The sequence below is a fragment of the Nanorana parkeri genome, unplaced genomic scaffold, assembly GCF_000935625.1.
Source record: "Nanorana parkeri isolate BGI_ZX_2015 unplaced genomic scaffold, ASM93562v1 scaffold1017, whole genome shotgun sequence".
Lineage (NCBI taxonomy): Eukaryota > Metazoa > Chordata > Amphibia > Anura > Dicroglossidae > Nanorana > Nanorana parkeri.
This window is the reverse complement of record NW_017307285.1, coordinates 264,862-284,416: the sequence shown is the minus strand read 5'-3', so window position 1 is coordinate 284,416 and position 19,555 is coordinate 264,862. Positions and strand designations below refer to the sequence as shown.

The 19,555-nt window shown below is 40.8% G+C and overlaps 1 protein-coding gene across 2 annotated transcripts in view; it reads right to left on the bottom strand.

Annotated features, from left to right (window-relative positions):
* Window positions 1-19,555, bottom strand: part of CPT1A (carnitine palmitoyltransferase 1A) — a 72,672-nt gene that overhangs the window by 15,009 nt on the left and 38,108 nt on the right. Inside the window, exons 7-13 of one of the 2 annotated variants that reach the window (XM_018567180.1) lie at window positions 19,286-19,363; window positions 17,531-17,638; window positions 12,170-12,257; window positions 6,809-7,004; window positions 4,113-4,301; window positions 2,631-2,736; window positions 2,342-2,458 (exon numbers count right to left, since the gene is read on the bottom strand). In XM_018567180.1, coding sequence (XP_018422682.1) covers window positions 2,342-2,458; window positions 2,631-2,736; window positions 4,113-4,301; window positions 6,809-7,004; window positions 12,170-12,257; window positions 17,531-17,638; window positions 19,286-19,363 — 882 coding nt within the window. Of the gene's footprint in view, window positions 1-2,341; window positions 2,459-2,630; window positions 2,737-4,112; window positions 4,302-6,808; window positions 7,005-11,529; window positions 11,615-12,169; window positions 12,258-17,530; window positions 17,639-19,285; window positions 19,364-19,555 lie in introns of both variants that reach the window. The other variant, XM_018567181.1, reaches the window with a different exon arrangement.

The following is a 19,555-nucleotide window of genomic DNA, read 5'->3' as shown; positions in this document are numbered from 1 at the left end:
TTTTTTTTCTTTAAAAAAAAACATTAAATTAACTGTGGCAGCGCATGGCAAAGCTTTGTGACTCATTGCCATGCGTTGTGATACCTTGTGTTGCAATTAAATATACACCTGTATCATTTTATCACAACACAAACACCAAAACAATTTTTTACATAAGTCGATTATTTACAGGTTTTGCATACGTTCATTTTTTTACCTTTTCGCAAAAAGGCGCAATTACAAATTTGCTAATATTTGTTATTTATTAACTCAATACAGTTTTATCTTTTAGATTTAGTCAGAAAATAATTTATTTTGTGCACGGATACTGATTTTGGTGTGTTTTAACAATTGAATTGTGTATTTTTATCAGTTTAATATTAATTTGAGAAACATTTGCGCAATTATCGCAGGGCCTACAAATTTAGTATCACCATCTTTTTATTCTACCGGGCCTGCGCTTTCAGAAAATATATGGTTTGGGGGGTCTTTTACAAACGCTAGCAACGCAGCAGTTGAAAATTAAACCAATAGGAAAAAATTGCAGAAAATTCAAAAATGGCTTGGCCAGCTGATTTGAAAAATGTTCCGGAGGGCTTGGCAGCGAAAGGGTTAAAAGGCCCGAAGTGTGTATAGCAACATAATTATTGCAATGGGGAGCGGTGATTGGTCATTGCAGCCATGTGACTGTGCTGGCCAATTAGAATCTCTCCTTTCCTCTGGAATGCCACAGAAAAAAGAAGGCTCAGAAGAGATTCACATTGGCCAGCACAGTCTGTATTAGCAGTAATCATAATAACTTTGCATTGTAACTGACTTGTAAGCAACAAATACCACATCAGTCAATGGCCAGAAAGCAAACAAAAGCCTTAGGCAATCTATTTAGTGTTGACTAGATCAGTGGTTCTCAACCTGTGTAACCTCGGGACCCACATCTTTCCTTGGTCATTAAGGCGTGACCCAAAAATGATTTCATTTCTGAAACATTTAAATTTATTACACAAAACAACTTGTGCAGTATTCAGCAATATATATTTTGCTGAAAGTAAATGAATTCTGATTCCAGCCGACTGAACTATCTGGACTGGAGAGTACAGTAGATACAGCGGCGAATTGATATCTGCTGTACTCTCCCGTGCAGACCGGAACTATAACTTAATTGTCGGGCGCCGCGGCCCGATATTAATGCGCCGGCCCGAAAGTGAGGAAATAGTCCCCTCTCTCCCCGGGCCGTACCACTTTATCGGAGAGCCCGGGGGAGGCCGGGAGAGAGGGGACAGTTTGACATTATGAGGTTCCACAGGCTGAACCACAAATTCCCCCTCTAGTTCTCTCTAATGCAGATGGGCCGGTCTATGCAGACATGACGCCGCGACCCACTGCAGAGGGTGTCGCGACCCACTTTTGGGTCGCGACCCACGAGTTGAGAACCACTGGACTAGACAATCCCTCTACACTGATGTGACTCTTAACAATTTTCTAGGCACAAGTCATGATGTATCTCTCTACTGAACCTTGCGATGTGTGGAGTAGGAAAAGTGCTGGCACAAGGTTAATTAATACACCACAAGAGCAACTTCTTAAAGAAGAAGAGTGTTCAGTACCTAAACAAAAAAAAAAAATCCCTGAAAACAAATCTGAGTGGAATAATTATCTTACACAGTTATGTAGTTAGGCTGAAAAACATTTATTATACATTAAAATAAAAAAAAACGACAAATAAATTAAAACACACCATGCATCCTCAAATCTGCCGTTGCTCCAGAAGAAGACAACCTAAAACCTTAATAAAGCATGACTTAAAGGAGAACTATGGGGCAACGTTTTTTTTTTAACCACAATTCTCCTCAAGGTCACGGGAGGACATATACTGTGTCCTCCCATGACCCAAAACTCAGCATATAGCGGGCAATATGCTGAGAGCGCCATAGCCAGGACGCATCCCGACAATACTGTTGAGATCCAGCTAGCTGGCTCTGCCTCTCTAGAGCCAGCTGTGCCGGTCCCATCCCCATCCGTCCCTCCAGTCAGCACTGGAGGATCGGAGAAGGGAGAGGGGGAATCCCTACGGGGGGAGCGGTGACTGACAGTCACCACTCTCTGCAGGGAGATGATCGCGAAGTGAGCGGATCAGCTGTATGTGTTCGCTCACTTAGAGCCGACGTTTGACAGTTTCAATGTCACGCATTGGCTCGAACTATGGGCATGAGTGTAATTCACTCACCCCATAGTTCTCCTTTAATTATTCTTACAGGGAAACAAGTCCTTTCTGATCCGCAGAGGCAATCCATTCACAACAATTTACAGTTAATTCTAATAAATATTATTATCCAGTTATATGTTGTTGTTTTGTGCATCTTACCTCTTCAGGGATATCCCATGGGAGTCTGCTTGGAGGGGGGATGCTAGGATTAGTCTCTCCTTTACAATGTCCATCCTCTTCATATCCCAGATCAAGTTTATCAGTTGCCATAACGTACTGCACATGCATCATAAATGAAAATTGTATAAGGCAGAAGCAACAACATGGTTCATAAAAAGGACTTTTATCTAACGTTATCAACCTGAGCGTGCTCTTACAGATTGACCACTAATCTGTACAATGCTGTTGGAACAAGTTGGCAGTGTATGAACAGATTAAAATCATTTACCTCCCAGAGATGTCCCAAAATTGGAGCGTCAGCCCAGGAATGCTCGCAGTTCATGCCCATCTTCCCATTCTTGAACACAATGAAACTGATTGTTTTATCAAACCACCTAGAAGAGAATAGACAGACTTAGGAAATGTGTGCAAAGAGTAAATGCAAGCTGGAGGCCTCGGCATCGGATCAGTACTACAGTGTACAAGAGTTTCAAGTTGGCTTCTACTTTATGATTATTTGCTATGGGTTACTACAGGATCTTTGCAGTCTTTAAAGATCTGTTATAGTTTAAACACGCCCAGTGGTAAAACTGCTACCATGTCATGATGAAATGTGCCAATAGTACAACTGCTCTATTTTTTGTGATCTGATCGCCTCCACGATTAAGCCTGAGAAGGGAAAACACGTTAGGAGGTGGGAGACCATCAGGTGGAGACCAATACTTTGTCAGCTGTATTTTAATAAAGATATAGTGGATGACAATTCATACTGTGAAGCCATTTTTGGGCTGAGTTGCAGTGGAGTGCGGATGGCTCCCCGGCCGGCACTTGCGTTGGGGCCAGGATCTAGACCGAGCGGTGGGATGCTCTCTTGGGTTTGGATGTCATTGCAATCTGATGTTATGGAAGGATGTAGATGGAGACAGAAGTCCCAATTAGATGTAAGAAGCCATTGGGTGCATCACTCCAGATACAACCTTTAATTTTAAGGTAGACCTATGTATAATTTCCTTTAAAGGTCTCCATCGGCACAAACTCACCTTTCCTTTGCTCACCTGCCGTTCAGTTAATTGATGAAAGTGAAGAAAACCAGTATTTCTGAACATGGCAAAACATGTGACTTAATTACATGAGGGGGGAAGTCCCTAGTCTTGGAAATTTCAATCAGAACAACTCTGAGCAGAGGTTATTGCTTCACTTGCGGTGGCTGAAGAAAGCAGTGGGGAAAGGGAAGGAAAGGTAACTAATCAAATCTCATTTATTTCTAAACCGGTTTTCCTGCCAGTGCTCCAGTCCTTCAACAGGAGGGTGACAACACTGCAGAGCTTGCATTAAATTCACTGCAGCATTTTCACCCTCAGCAGCCACACAGCGCTGTGCCACTATGTATGTTGAGAAAAACGATTGTCAGCTGTCACAGCCAGTAACCCTCACTCCCATATAGTGCCCGATATGTAATCCATCAGGGACCTTGCATTTGGAGAAAGTACTGAGGGCACCATATTGTATCTGGCCTTCATTAGAGTGAAGACCTTAGCAATGCATGTCATTTTGTCACATGGTCAAAGGCTTTACTGGGAAAGGGGGCTGGATTATGTTAAAATAAATTTGGACAGAGATTGATTTTATTTCTGGGTGCATTAAACCTATTAAAAAAGTTTTAGTCTACTTAGCCAAATATAATCTACTAAATGCATATAAATAGATGCACAAATACAATAAATAATACAGAGGGAACCCCTATATACAAACATCATTAAAAGAAGAATACCTGTCATAGCATTTCCCATGTAAGAGAGACTTGGCATATTTGTCAAGAGATGTCACAGGGTCATCCTTGTTGTATCCCTGTTCAGTGTCATCCAGGGTAACAAAGAAAGCTGCTTTCTCAACTGCATCTAGGCTCTGCTTGTTCTTTCCATTTGCAAAGTAGGTTTTACGAGCATTGGCCCATGGAACTCTGTATTATACACATCAAAATGAAATGGTGTTATCACAGGTATAAAAACCTAATATCTGTATAGTGCATTTCCTGCAGAATGACACTTAGGTACTCTGTGAAGGATTATTTATATGTTATCAACATTTGGAAATTAGTGTATTGCATATAGGGGTTACTGTTTCCATAGCAAGAGACTGGAAAACATCTAGCCTCTGAATTTTTACAACAGATATAATCAGCTCTAAAGTGTCAGTGTCAGGAACCGGATCTGAACCCAGGGCCTCTGCTGTAGCTGGCAGTGGTTCTACCTGCTGAGCCACCTTAGAACCTTGGATATCCACTTGCCTGATCTCCTGTGTAATCCTCAGTTAAACCTAGTTTGTGCTGAACTTTGAACTCCTTGCACCTCCCTTCAACTTCATATTTAAGCCATGCCTCTGCACTTCCTGTTTGCCAGATTATTGTGCTCCTGCCAATATCTTGCTTCCTGCTCCCTCTGTGATACAATCTACTCATACTGCTACCCGTGTACCGACCTTTGACTGCTGATTCACTGACTACTTTCATTGTCTTCTGCTTCATACCGGATACCTTTGGCTACTGACCTCGGCTTGTTCGCTGACTACGCTTCTGCCTGTTCCTATACTACTACCGTTTGCTTGTGTACCAAACCTGGCCTGTTATACCATGAATTTGCCTGCTGTTTCAGCTACTGGACTCTGAGTCTGATCCCAGATCGTGACAATCAGCAGGCTTTTGTTGGCATAAGATGTTTTTTGCATTTCTTTGCCAGACTATGGGAATGCAAAACCAGTTTGAAGCAGGTAAATGCAGGTCAAAAGGAGGTCAACTGCAGGTCCAATGCACCTGTTAATTAATTATGAACAATCTCAGAAGAGTGTCAATGACTGATGCCATTAACGTAAGCCCAAAAATCGTAGACACAAGCCCTTATTCAGTTCTTATTAAGTGCTAATTCTTAATCAGAACCGATCATAAACAGGGGTAGCTTCATCAAAGTGAATTCTGGCTGGTTACTATGGGTTGCTGTGATTTAAAAGTGCAACTATGACATTTATATGTGAATAAGAAAGTTGGGCATTAAAAGAACATTTAAACTAAAAAATTATACTGTGCTATTTTAATAATATCTACATATCCAAGCACTGAATGGAAATAGTTAAATGTATGGTATAATTTATATCTTTAGTCACAAACATAAAATTTGTCATAGTTTCCTTTCATGTGTGCATAGCTATTAAAAACCTGTAACATTGTTGAATGACACAGACTGAGCGTCAAAATAAAGTTTTAAAGCTCAGATATTATGAATATGGAGCAAACAGAGCTTTACATAACCACTGGACTGGGTATTCCATCACAGCTGGGGAAAGCGGAACTTTAGGCAAGTAATAGGAGATTGCCGTTTATTTCTAGTTATACAGTATACTTATTAACAAATCCGAACATATGTCTTAATATTAGATTTTCTTTTCTCTACTGAATACTAGATTTTAGAAAGAGGGGCAGCAGTGTAGACCAATCAGGTACTACTTAACTGCTTAGTGCTGTCGATCTCTCTCTGGGTGTTTGGTGACAGGGAGCAAATAGGAGAATGAGCAGAGTAATAATTTTATTGTGCTAATGCTCCTTGCTTGCCTAATCAGCAGGTGGTTGACCGAGCTATATTTCAATAGAGGTCACCAAGCTGGCTATTCCGTCTGGCAGGGTTGACTGGATCACAACACCAGGTGAACAAAACAGATGAACAGTGTGTTTAGCTTTTTGCCTGGAGTTTAGCTTTATATTGGATACCTCTTCACTGTCTGAATTTAGGCCTAATGCCAGCAGCGGGTGGACCAAATCTCAAGGTGCCATGCTCTACAACTCCAAGCTATATTTTATTTGAGGAACCAGTGCAGGAAGTCCCAGGGATCCTACTGGAAACTATGGAAGAATCCAAGAAACTTCCTCTTCCCAGTTTTGCTCAGATCTCCCTCACATTTGCTATTAATGTTCCCAGTATTTGTAATCCTGGAAATGGTCCGGCATTAGAAGAGACAGGTCTGGGGGTAATACCCAAAACTCTTCTGATCTTTCCATTGGAAATAGCAGGGTATGCAAGGTCAGATTAGGCAAATGCTTAATGGTAACTTCACTAGATGTAAGTGCTGGCTGTCTATAAATAGTGTGCAAATGATCCTGCATATTATCAAAGGACTGGCTGTTTGAAAAGGTATGCTCATTGACCTCTTTATAAGTAGGTCCTTTGACTGTCAGCTTGTTATGATATTTCATCTCCTGTAAAGGAGATGGTGGGAATACAATATAAAGAATGGTTATATGTATTGTATTCACACATAGCAAGATTTGAAGAATAGTAATTTCATTGTATATAGCCTACATAGAGTACTTTTTACATACTGTATGTTTTGAAGTTCAAGGTCCCACCCCCTCGGGACCCACTAGGAGGAGCCCCTGGCCGGTGTACTAACCAGATCATACAAGAGCAGTCCACTACTTACCTGTCTCCAGCTGTAAGGGCAGCTAGGTGCTCCTCTCCTGCCTGGGGCTCAGATTTGTCATCTAGGATTCTTTGAATCTGCTGTTCAATCTCCCTGGGCTTCAGCAGTCGTCCATCATGATACAGCCACAATTTGAAGTAGCGTCCCTTGTGGTAGACAACAATGTGCCTGGTGTCCTTTACATGCTGAATGGTGTCTACAATGGTCAGAGAATTACAGTTATAAAATCAAGAGCCTATGTCAGTCTTGATCTGTCTTTTCAACTTCCCTTCCTCCAAAGGCAGACTTCAATTAGGTGTTGTAGGACAAAATGAGTTGGTACTAATCCTTCCTGTAAAGACTGGTTTATGTTACTGTTGTGCTGCCTAAAGAATTAGTAAAATTTATGCAGCACGATTCTGCCGCTCTCTATGCAAATCATACACACTGTTATGATAAGAAACACCTGTTTTAATGGTTTATGAGCTTGATCAAGACTTTTCAGCTTCATTCTCAATGGAGATTTTCTCCAAATAACTAACTTCACTAACTGAATTCAACCTTAAATATAACCCACTTAATGTGCTGCTTAGTGTAAGGTATAGAAGGTCTGTGGCTGCCTCTCATGTGCTTTTATTACAGGGCTGAAAAGGTCCTTACTCACATATTTCTGTTTAAAATATTATATGTCTTTTAAGTATCGGTGCCGATACAGAGTATTTGGGCGAATACTCATACTGGCCCAAATGCTCCGATACCTACCCCCGATACCGGAACTTCCAGTCAGAGGAAGATTCCCCCTGACCGGCAGTGCCGCGAGGGAGCATGGAGCCAGCTTCCCACCCAATCAGGATGTCGGGCGGTGGGTAATGACAGCTCCATGCTGCTTGGCCAGCTCGACGCGGATTAGCCGGGAAGGCGGCTTCCCAGCCAATCAGCATCGACCCGGCCAAACAACACGGAGTAGGCTTCCCGGCCAATCAGGAATCTGGGTGGCGGGTAATAATCCACCTCACAGCTTCCTGATTGGCCGGGAAGCCGACTCCATGCTGAAATTACTGGGAAGCCGGCTTCTCGGCCAATCGGCATGGAGCTGGCCAATTATCAAGGAGTCGGCTTCCGGGGCAATCAAAAAGCTGGGCGGCGGGTAATGACACGCAGCCTGGCTTCCTGATTGCCCAGGAAGCTGGCTCCATGCTATCGGAAGTACCGGTATCGGTCCTCCACCAGAAACATTTGTGTTGTTCTGTATGAAGAGGCCTGAATGTGATGATCCAACATGGCAAAATTCCTCCAGATGTCACTATTTGCACTGTTGCTGCATAAGGAATCTGGAGTAAATGACATTAAAGTGAACATGTACTCAAATGTTTAGCTAACTTTGCTAAAAGTCTTGCTGGTATGCAAAAATAAAAAGCAATAGTGGGGCTGAAATATTTACCCTTCTTGGTAAAAAATCTGCTTCCAGCTCTTTACAGCAGTTACAACATAACAAAAAGCAAAGAGGATCAGCCAATCTGAACTTAGATACTATCCTTCCACAAAGACGACTTTCCCAACTGTCTAGGCTTTGGGCTATAAAATAGGCACTGGAAGGAAACCAGGGCAGCATTTACTCCACAAAGGGTAAGTATCTCAGCACTTCTATTACTATTTATCTGTCCATTCTGGCAAAGTTGGTAACATATCTTCATGTTAGCATTAAGTATAAACTAACTAATTATTTATAATCTTCTACCACTAATACAGACAGCACACATGTGTAATACCAACACTGTCTGACTCCTCCCTCTCTTTATTTGACTGAATTGCATACAATATACTCTATGCTTCACTAAAGGTTAACTCAAATCTAACACTCAAATCTAACAATTTTGGGGTAGTACTTATGTAGTACTTAAGGGCTAAACCCCCCTATTGATTTATCAACATAGTTACAAAACATTTATTAAATAATAACCCCCACCCTGATCCAAAAGCGGAAAGAAGTTAGCTCAACAGGAAAATTGCAGTTTTACGGTCAGAGGAAGAAGTTGCATTGTTAAACCCCTGACAGTAAAACAATATCGGGTTAGAAAAAGATTAGATAATGCAAGCAAGTGAAAGCAGGTGAATTATAAGGTGTTTTGTTTTTTGGTGAAAAAATAGACTGTGATGTGCTAAGCAACATTTAGGTGACAAAAATGATGCAAAAAGCATTGAGTGGCAATTCAAATACAGACTTGTCTTACATCACGCTGTTATTGCAAAGCTAGCTTACAGTGTGATCCATTTACAAACAAACCTGCTGACTGATGTAGAGCACAGGTAGGTATTTCAGTGAATTGTTGGGAAACTTAAAAGCAGATGTACAGGAAGTAAGATATATTTATTTATGTATGTACCAGTTGATTAGGATGATCCATACTAAACCTATTCACAGACTAGCAGCAGAGGTATGCAATAATTTCTGGTCATAGGAATACAGGCCTGCAATCATTTTAAACCAACAAAACACACATAATTTCAATAAATACTCTACACTATCTAGGGAGTACAAAACTACATGGGTGCTTTCTGCATGACATGTTTCTTTTACACATAGATAAGGGCATGTGCCCCATGCATTAATGTGTAATAATGCTATTGTGGTATGCCTATATGCATCCAACTCTTATGTACAACAGAAATCTACAGAAGTTCCTTTGTATGGGGATGGTCTAACTGCCCTGCCTAGTAGGTATTATTGATTCTTACCCTACCAGAAGAACAAATGGAAAGCAAGCCTACAAAAGAACCTGCATGCCCTGCACCCATTACAATTCTGCCATAGCTGGAAGGAACAGAACTGGTATTGCTAATAGGGCTCACTAAAGCTGCAAGTGTACAAGCTGTGCATCTATTTCTGCTGACACACGTCTTCCCCATGAGCCTAGCAATTAAATCAGTTACCCTATGTCTAAAAGCAGCAAACAGAAACCACTCATATACACCCACATGTCAAGTTATCAAACCCCCGGCAAAGCTTAGCTGCAATAAACCTGGTGTACTGCTCCTAATAAAAACAGGTTTCTTAAAGGGAAACCATTTATTTTTACTTTTTATATATTAATTGTGTCTTACAAATTAACCTTTAACAAAAGGTGTCATAGAACAATATGGGTTCCTAAAGAGAGCTCAGCAGAAGAGGTTTCCTTTCATACTCTCTCCCCAATTGAAAGTTTATGGAGCCTAGTCTTAAGACAGGGAAGGAGATTAGTCACTTCTCTGACTCATTCAGTTGGCTATGTTCACTTCAGCTTGAGCTGCTGAGCTTTGAAAACAACAAGCTAAGCAAAAAAGAATAGTCTTGAAAACGTGTGAAAGGAAGCTTTGGGTTCTGCCTGCTGCTTGCAAATGAAAACACAATTTATTTTTGTTTAGCTCTCATCATAATAAAGACAGAAAATGTATTTAAACCACTATATATTCCCTTTAAACCTTCAGTGAAAAATGGACAATGTAGCTATTTCTATCAATATGCAGGTGATGTCTGTACTGCTTGGGGTACATTGACATTATAAAGAACACATGCAATGGTGCCTCATGCTCCACTGTACTAAGCGTCAGAGAAAACCTCTGCAGGTAAAATAAGAATTGTTATTATTATTAGAAGTGGTTAACTACAGTAAGCCCTCATTCACACTAAAAACGGCCGGCACGTACAGCTCTGTGCTACATGCACGGCCGTATCGCTCAGCTCCCGGGAAGGACAGGTGCTGCGTGTGATTAGTACGCCTCCCCCATCCTTCTCTATGGGAGTATGTGGCCGTACGCCACCCTACGTTCACCGCCCTGCACGTCCGTGCGGGTGAGCGTACTCGTACGCTGACAGGATGGATCCTGTCTGCGTCCGAGCCAGGAAATATGCACCCGTACGGACCTACACTTGGGGTGAGCGTAGGGCGGCGCACGGCCGCGTAGTCCCATAGAGAAGGGCAGGGGCTGTGTACTAAATCACACGCAGCACCTGCCCTTCCCAGGAGCTGAGCGATACGGAGCTGTACGTGCCGGCCTTTTCTCGTGTGAATGAGGGCTTATATTCCAGATAATTTTTGGGAGAGAGTGCTATTTAAAGCCGACATCTGGCCTAAACAATTATTGTCTAAATACAAGAGGCAAGATTCTTCCAGATCTGTACAGTAATCTAGTGTGAAACAGCTTCCTGTAATAAAGACTTCCTGTAATAAAGACTGTTCACTGCTGCACTCTCTCCTTGTGCAGGGTGCTTGGTCTTGCATCCGTACCTTGCCTGTAGTGGGCAGAACTGATGTGTATCATTCACAACCCTGCTTTCTGCACATGTGCAACACAGTGATGGTGTCACTATTACTTTTACAAGTTCAAGTAAGGCATTTGGTGCATTTATATCCTGTGTGGCTAGGAATAAAATAAAATAAAACTTCGTGCCCAGATTTCAGCTTTAACATTTTTCTCAGTGTCTCAGAAATAAACTGAAAACAACACTGGCAACAAAACGTGCCATGTGTGTAAAGATTCAGAATATTCCAGAGACATACAGTAGACAGCAGTCAGTTTGTAAATGGTCCACTCTGGTAATGTTAGGCTCTTGCTTTTCACTTCATAACAATACAACAAAAAATGACAAAAACATACAAAAATCAAGTATTATGTTGCCACGTGCGTGTTCAAATATGGTTCTTGCTGCACATGCGCTACAATTGAGATGACTGACAACATGCAAGACAGGGCCAAAGCTGTACCTGTCTCAACGCCAGGTATACGGCTAGCATTGAACATTCGTTCATACTGGGAGGAACACATTGGAATGGTATTATTAATCATAAGCTGAAAGGAAACAAAGGATGAGATAAATAAGGGGAGATTATGGAAAATAAAGTATGCTCAAACAGGCATAAAGTGATATAAAAATAAAAGCGATACAAAAACATGAGAGGACCCAGATGAACCTAGAATGGAAACACAAAATAGGGAAAGGCAGAGCCAAGCAGCCATCTAGATGAGGGAAGGACATCAATGTGAAATATTACCTGCGAGATTCCATACAAAATTGCCTTCATTGAAAACTGTGCCTGTTTGACCACCATCGGTCAAGAATGAATTTAGAAAATTGCCGCAATTAGACCAAATTCAGTAAATATAGTACTAATATAGTGTAAGCCTTGACATTTTTAGATGAAACTTCCATGTAGTATTATAAATGGTTCCTTGTCAATGACAAAGCCAAATTGTATCTGGCAAATCAACACTTTGACCTGTTGTCACCTAATCTAGTGCTATTCCTGGAAGCCGACATCCATGTAGATGTGACGGGCGAGAAATCTCACAGTTAATATTTGACAATTAGCGCGTACTGATTCTACGACCACTGGCTGCTCTTACCTGCTTCTTCTCCGGGGATCCGGGAAGTATTAAACATTCTCTCCCACTGAGATGAGCATATTGGAACAGTGGATCCCATCAGCAGAATCTACACCATATACACAGTGGGCCGCAGGGGTTATAAATACAATTGTAGAAAAATGTCATGGATAGAAATAAAGACAAGCAATGTAGTTTATTTACAAGTGTCCTCCAAAACATTTTTTATAGTAATTCCACTTTAACTAAAATGCAGATCCTTACTTAGAAACTGTAGACAAATTTTTATTTAAAGTGCCTGTAACCCCAAATGGAGAACTTCTCTTATTTTCTACCTTTTGGTCTGGTAAACATACTATCATGTCAGGAATTTAAAGCTGTCCTCTCCACACTTCCTGCATTATCTCAAGGAAGCTAATTAGACCTTCCAGTTCTTATCCTAGACCACAGAATAATGAGGCCATATGTTGTGGAGAATAGGATAGGGGGAGTGTGAGAAGTTCAGAAAAAGATCATTGGGCAGGGCTGACACCACACAGTCCACAAAATATCCTGTGTGTTGTCAGCCCACAACAGGATCAACAGAGGTTTAAAGGGATACAACATTCAGCAGGTATTGCTAGAGATGTACTGCATATGTGTTTTTTATTGTGCCGCGACAAACACTTTAGGTTTTGGGTAGAAAGAGGAAGGGTTAGAACTTACTGCAGGTTTAATTGTTGTCTGTGTCTCTATATGGCAACATTTCTCCTTACTTTCTGTCTATTGGGCAGGAGTTAAACAGAACAGGAAGTAAGGAATAGTCTCTCAATTTCCTGTCAATTTAACAAATATTAAGGACACAAGTATCCTTAAAAACAAATATTAGTGTGGGGAAGGTTTAGTACTTCTGTCGGGATTTAATTACTGTATATGTCCCTTTGAGAGAGACTTCCCCTAAGTCTTCTATGGATGTCAGCCATATCAGGAACAGAAGAGAAATCTACTCTATGGGCACAAAGACATCATTTACCATCTCCCAAGGAGGACATATAATGCATGTATAACTTGAGACATTCATACTCCCTCCTAAAAAAGTTTTAGCTGGAGTTAGCAAGGCATAGTACATTCCTCTATTTCTTCTATTACCAGGACTTCCACTAGCAAACGTTACATACTGTTACAGGAGCTAAGATATCCAGGTCTTTCATTTAGAAATACTCTTGTTTTTATGATAGGTAAAAGGGGGGATCTTATCTGTTTCTGTAATGTCAAATGATTTAATGGATAACAACCCTATTCATACAAAGAGTCAATATGAAAAGCATCATTAAATATTGAAAATAGACATGCAGAATTTATAAAAATGACAAACCTCTAAGGGAACTATGGAAGTCACATATAGGGGTCTGTTGTTTTTACTGATAAAATATATACAGAAAACTCCCCATTATCCGGCACCCACAGCAATTGGTAGATTCCGGATAAATGGCGTTTCTGGCTGCTTGAGAGTTACTATTAAAAAAATAGGTCTAACTAATACCATACCACATACTATACCATACCATAAACTCTGTATTGACTTCATATTAATATTGAAATGAAGTAATCAAAAACAAATTAAGACAAATAGGCACAGGATCATTTCCAGGAAATACATGCCGCAGATTAGCAGAACAGTGAGTACACAGGGTTTCCCCCCCCCCAGTTAGATGAGACACACACACACTCGCAATATACTGTATTTTTCCGTGTATAAGTCTATATATTTCTTTAAAAATATTTACCTTAAAAATGGAGGGGAGTCTTATACACGGGGACCCGAGAGGAGAACTGCGGTTGCGAAACTGCCGATACCTCTGCAAACTAGCCTCACAAATGAAACTTCCGACTGCAGAGACAAGCTAACAGGTTTCCTCCAATCATGAGCCTTAGGTAACCCGACGTCAGCTGATGATGCGGAGAGCGTGTAGCCAGTGGCCAGATGCAACAGGGAGCAGTAATGTCGAAGCATTCTGAGCCCATAAAAATGTCAGAAAACAAAAAAAATACCGGTACCAGTAAGCAGCCGTCTTACTCTGCAAAATTTAAACTGGATGTAATCAGTTATGCAAAAGAGCATGGAAAATATTGATTTCTGAATTTTGGGTAAGAAAAGTGGGGGGCGTCCTACACATGGGGGCGTCTTATAGACGGAAAAATACGGTATACTATATACTGGTGACTTCAGTTCTTGTTATTTACATTTTGAATAGGTGTTGTATTTAATGTGTTTATTGAAAACAGACTTGGCAAGCTTTACAGATGTAAGACCGATACATTTTTTTTTGTCTTTACACTGTAAAGCAAAAACAATGCGATTTCAGCATACACTATATCAGGGCTTAAAATTTCCACTCGCCTGCTCGCATTTTGTGGAAATTTGAGAGCAGAGCAGCTTCTGTCAGTTCTGGCTTCCTTCGGCGGAGCTCTGACAGTTCTGAGCTCCCGCGAATGCTGAGGGGAGGGCTTCCGATGATTGCAGTGCTGAGTGGGCACACCGGCCTGTGCGGCATTCGTTTTCCAACCACGCCAAAAATCGTACGATTTTCGGCAGGTTTTCCAGCGTGCTTGGAAGACAAAAGTCGTACGACCTTACAGTAGAAGCGGTCGTACGCTGCCCATACACACATCCTCATATGGTAGTGGTGAAAATGATCAGTGCCCCCCCAGTTTTGACTGTGGTATCTTATCTGCACCCTGTTAACATAATATAAAGCTATGTTATAATTGCTGTTTTTTATATTTTGGACTCTTTATTCTAAAGAAAAATGTAATTTCATAAGCTTTAAGGGGGCGTGGTTGGAGGGCGGGCCTGGGGTGGGGTTGGAGGCAGACCTGAGCAAGGTTTGGTGGGACAACTGGTGGAGAGTAAGGTTTTTGCCTGGCTAGTAGGTCTAGACCTGACATTTTAAAGACTTGCACTATATGATCAACATTTTGCGGACACCTGAACATCACGCCTATATAAAGATCCCCAATTTACCTACATTAACTACACTGCAGAATGTTTGCCATCAAGCCTTAAAGACCTGAAAGCTATTTGTACCCCCGGGAGCCTAAAACATGTTTGAGCACAAAAATATGGCTCCAGCAGAAACAACCAAGTCCAGCTAATTCAAACAGACCCCGCGACAAATGCGTGATAGCAGCAACACTAGAATAATATAGTTATATTATTTAAAATTGAAAAAATAATTGTGTCAGAACTGGTATCAAAAACTTACTCCTTGCATCTACATAAATTTGTATCAATAAAATCCCAACCTTGTTATATATACACATCTCATGTGTTATACATTACCTTAAACACACATATTATAAATAGACAAAAGTGCTTACAAATAAATATATAAAAGTGACTGTGTGTTCATCCAAGTTAATGGTATTAAAGTGCAACTACACTCAGTCCATATAAAGTCCTTCAATCATGCAAATCAATCCAATGATGATATATTACTGGTGCATCCACTCATGTGTTAGATATATAAACCATGTCTTTACCCGTGTGGAATGACAATATCTGCCTCTCACCTTATGAATAGACCTCTAAAAGGAGAAGGTCATAAACCTTCTCCTTTAGAGGTTTTGAAGTGACCAGGTTGGTTTATATTTGTAACGATTGTATCATGTATACCTTCTTTCTTTGCCTGCACCGTTCTTCTATGTATGGTGTAAATTTGAAAAATTGAAAAAAATAAAGAATTTATAAAAAAATAAATAAAAAATAAACGCAATACCCCGTTTTAAGCCAGGAAGGGGTTGATGAGCGACATCTACTGGAGTAATTAAAATCAAACACTGGAGGAGTCTGCAAAACTTTTTTTGACTGAGTAAAGGCAGGAGAACACCTTCCTGCAGGGTATTGCATTCATGACCTTCTCCTTTAAGCGGTCTATTCATGAGGTGAGAGGCAGATATTGTCATTCCACACGGGTTAAGACACGGTTTATATATCTAACGCATGAGTGGATGCACCAGTAATATATTATCATTGGATGTATTTGCATGATTGAAGCACTTTATATGGACTGAGTACAGTTGCCCTTTAATACCTTTTTAACTTGGATGAACACACAGTCACTTTTATATATTATATTTAAAAATATATTTATTTGTAAGCACTTTCGTCTATTTATAATATTGTCTTTAAGTTCATTTATAATACGAGATGTATTTATTTTATTGATACAAATTTATGTGGATGCAAGTAGGGCTGCAGCTAACGATTATTTTCATAATCGATTAGTTACCCGATTATTTTTACAACTAATCGATTGGTTGTTTTAAAAAATCTCTCTCTCTCTCTCCTTCCCCAACCAACTAATCGATGATAAGAATAGTTGCCAACTATTCTCATCATCGATTATTATCGATTTAGTCAATTAGTTATTGCAGATCTAGATGCCAGTTACTTTGGGGGTTATTCACTAAAGATCCAAAGGATCCAGCTGTAGCTTCAGCTGATCCTTTGGCTCTCTTCGGCTGCCTCTGCCTTTCGTTTCAGTCGAACCGAAGGGCTGCTGTATGGGCTATTCACAATAGCTCATACAGCAGCCGAGCAGCTCCGCCGAGCCGAAGGCATATGCTTTGGCTCGACTGAGCCGGAGTGACAGCGGAAGCGGGGAGAACGGCCTGCAGAAGGGCCGGCTGTTCTCCCCACAAATGACAGCTGGGCAGAGCCAGCCTTGATCTCACGGCTTGCTCTGCCCAGCTGTAATGACAGATCAGCATCCCCACATGGCCTGGGGATGCTGATCTGTCATTAAACAACAACTGGGAGGAGCCAGCCGTGACGCTACGGCCGACTTTGCCCAGTTGTTATTCATTGGCCTGGGACCTGCTAGAAGACTCTGGGAGGTGCCGGTTAGTAGGAAACAGTTGGGCGGAGCTAGATGTCACCGCTAGCTCCACCCAATAGTTTTTTTATCATTATTATTTATATTTTTTTATTTTCTTTAAAATATTGTTATTTTTTTATTATCAGAGGTACCGACCAGTACCGATGGTGGCATTCGGCTACTCACTCACTGCCATTCGGCCCCTATGAGAATAAGGGCGAACAGCAGCGAGTGAGCTGCCGGAGCTTCTGCTGCCGATGTACGGCTGCAATCAGCTGTACTAAGGCAGAGTGAATAGCTGAACGTAGGGTTATTCACTTGGCTGTCTTCGGCAGCTTTGTGAATAACCCCCTTTGTTTCACAGTGACAAAATAATTTTTTCAGCCATGTCCAGCTGATGAATTTTGTTGCTGTAGACCTAAAAACATTAGATTTCACATCCAACATGGCATTTTCATTATTGGGTAAAGCTAAGTTTTACAAAAACATCAATCAATAGTAATACTATGGACATCATACATACCGGTTTAATTTCCTCTCTGTCCAGTTTTCTCCGATAGAGTAAAATGGCATTGATGGCATTGCCAGCTCTTGCAGCTTGGATATGGGTTGGCAACACATAGAGGTAATCCTGGAAGATAGAGGTCACTTTTTATATTCAAAACTATTGTGACTAGGAAAATAAAATAATTACATAACTTAAACAAAACCTGTACTTATAGTGACACTAAACTCGGGAATTAAATATAAAAAATACATTCAGGTACCCTAACTATTAACAAAAATGTATCTTATTTGTGTATCACTCAGCTGTAGATCCTCAAATCATCTCTGAATTGGTGCCGGCACTGTCTTTCCTTCTTTCTGGAGGGTGGCACTCAGTTACCTTTCCTTTACCTTTCCCCCCACACTTCTTTCAGTGCTGGGAGATGTACTCGGTACTTCAGGGTTTGGAAGGAGCATGGGATACCTCCGTCACATAGGGAGACTATAGCCCCACATAAATTAAGAATCCTGTGATTCCTAGATCACCTAGGACTTTCCTTTTACTCCCCATAGTTGAATAGGGCGTCAGAGGGAAAACAAGATAGATGTTGCTGGTGAGGTCTACATTAAAGTTAACCTGTTCTTTTGTGCCCTACATAGGAATAGTATATGTTCACTTTATCTATAAAGGCAGGGTCGGCTCTCTTAATACACTACTCTTTACTGATAAATATAGATACCTGTATCTGTGTTATATCTGTGTTATTAAATGTCAATTCCTATGAACATTATTCACGGGGGAAGGGCAAATGATGTCAAGTGGTAATAAAATGTCCTGCTATTGAATGTTCTATTTGCATAGTGGTTTTATTGTAGTGTGAACTTTAGAATGGAAACATTTAATGCAGCTGTTCTAGTAATAGTACAGTACATGAGATAAGACAATTTACAAGGAACTGGGGAAGATAAAACAATATAACAAGGAGAGACACATTGTAAATACGTCTGATCATGGAAAATGGGAAAATTGTCAGTAGATTTTCCCTAACTACAATACACCTAAAAAATGTAGGATGCGTGATGAAAGTAATACATACAGACAACCTTTGTATTAAGAAGCCTCAACTGTGATTTGCACTGGTTTACTGGAGGATTTATTGGTTTCTTTCAGGACCATCTCACCATAACCTGTCTGGCGGTACCATCTTGGTCTCTACTGGTGATGGCCAATTAGTCTTAAACAGCTGTATGCATCTTCATATAAACAGTTCTATAATATTAGTATGTAACTGTGCTGTATACCAGCAGTTCTGGATGCACAGTTGGTCTAGGGACAAAAAGGATTGATTTGTATGGCTGCCTCCACTATTCTAAATTGAGGAATCAAACTGTTTCAGGGAGCTGTGACAGAAGTGAAATATGCATATACAGTACATTCTGTTATACGAAGGCTCTACTGTGCTTCCCACTGGTTTAACAAAGCACTTTTATTTCTACCTCATCTACCCACCTGGCTATACAGTGGTACCTCAATCACAAACGCTTCTGTTCGCGAACAATTCGGTTAACGAACAGGAAGTTTGCAAAATGTTGCTTCCGTTCGCGAACTCTGCATCGGGTGCCGAACACAACCGCAGCCATGCTCTGACACATGGTCGTGGCTTCCTCTAGTCGTGATCTGATCACAGTTTGATTCGGTTTGCGACCAATTCGGTTCACGACCAGAGTCGTGGAACGAATTAAGTTTGTGAATCGAGGTACCACTGCACTTTCTCTAAACAGAAAAACTCACCATTGCATAGTAATTACTGTTGACCATGATTGGTCCACGGCCTCTGAGGTAGATATACTCTTCCCACCAATCGCTCACCTATTAAGAAACAGAAAAAGTACAGAGACAAAATTGATTTAGGGTAATTTTTTAATGAAATGTTTCACACAAAATGTAAACCGTCTCTAATTTCCATTAAAACATGTAATATGTTGCAGCTTACAAGTCCTTATATGTGGTGGCCGCATTGGTTTTATTTTTCAAGGCCAATGTAATGTGTCTCCAGCCTAT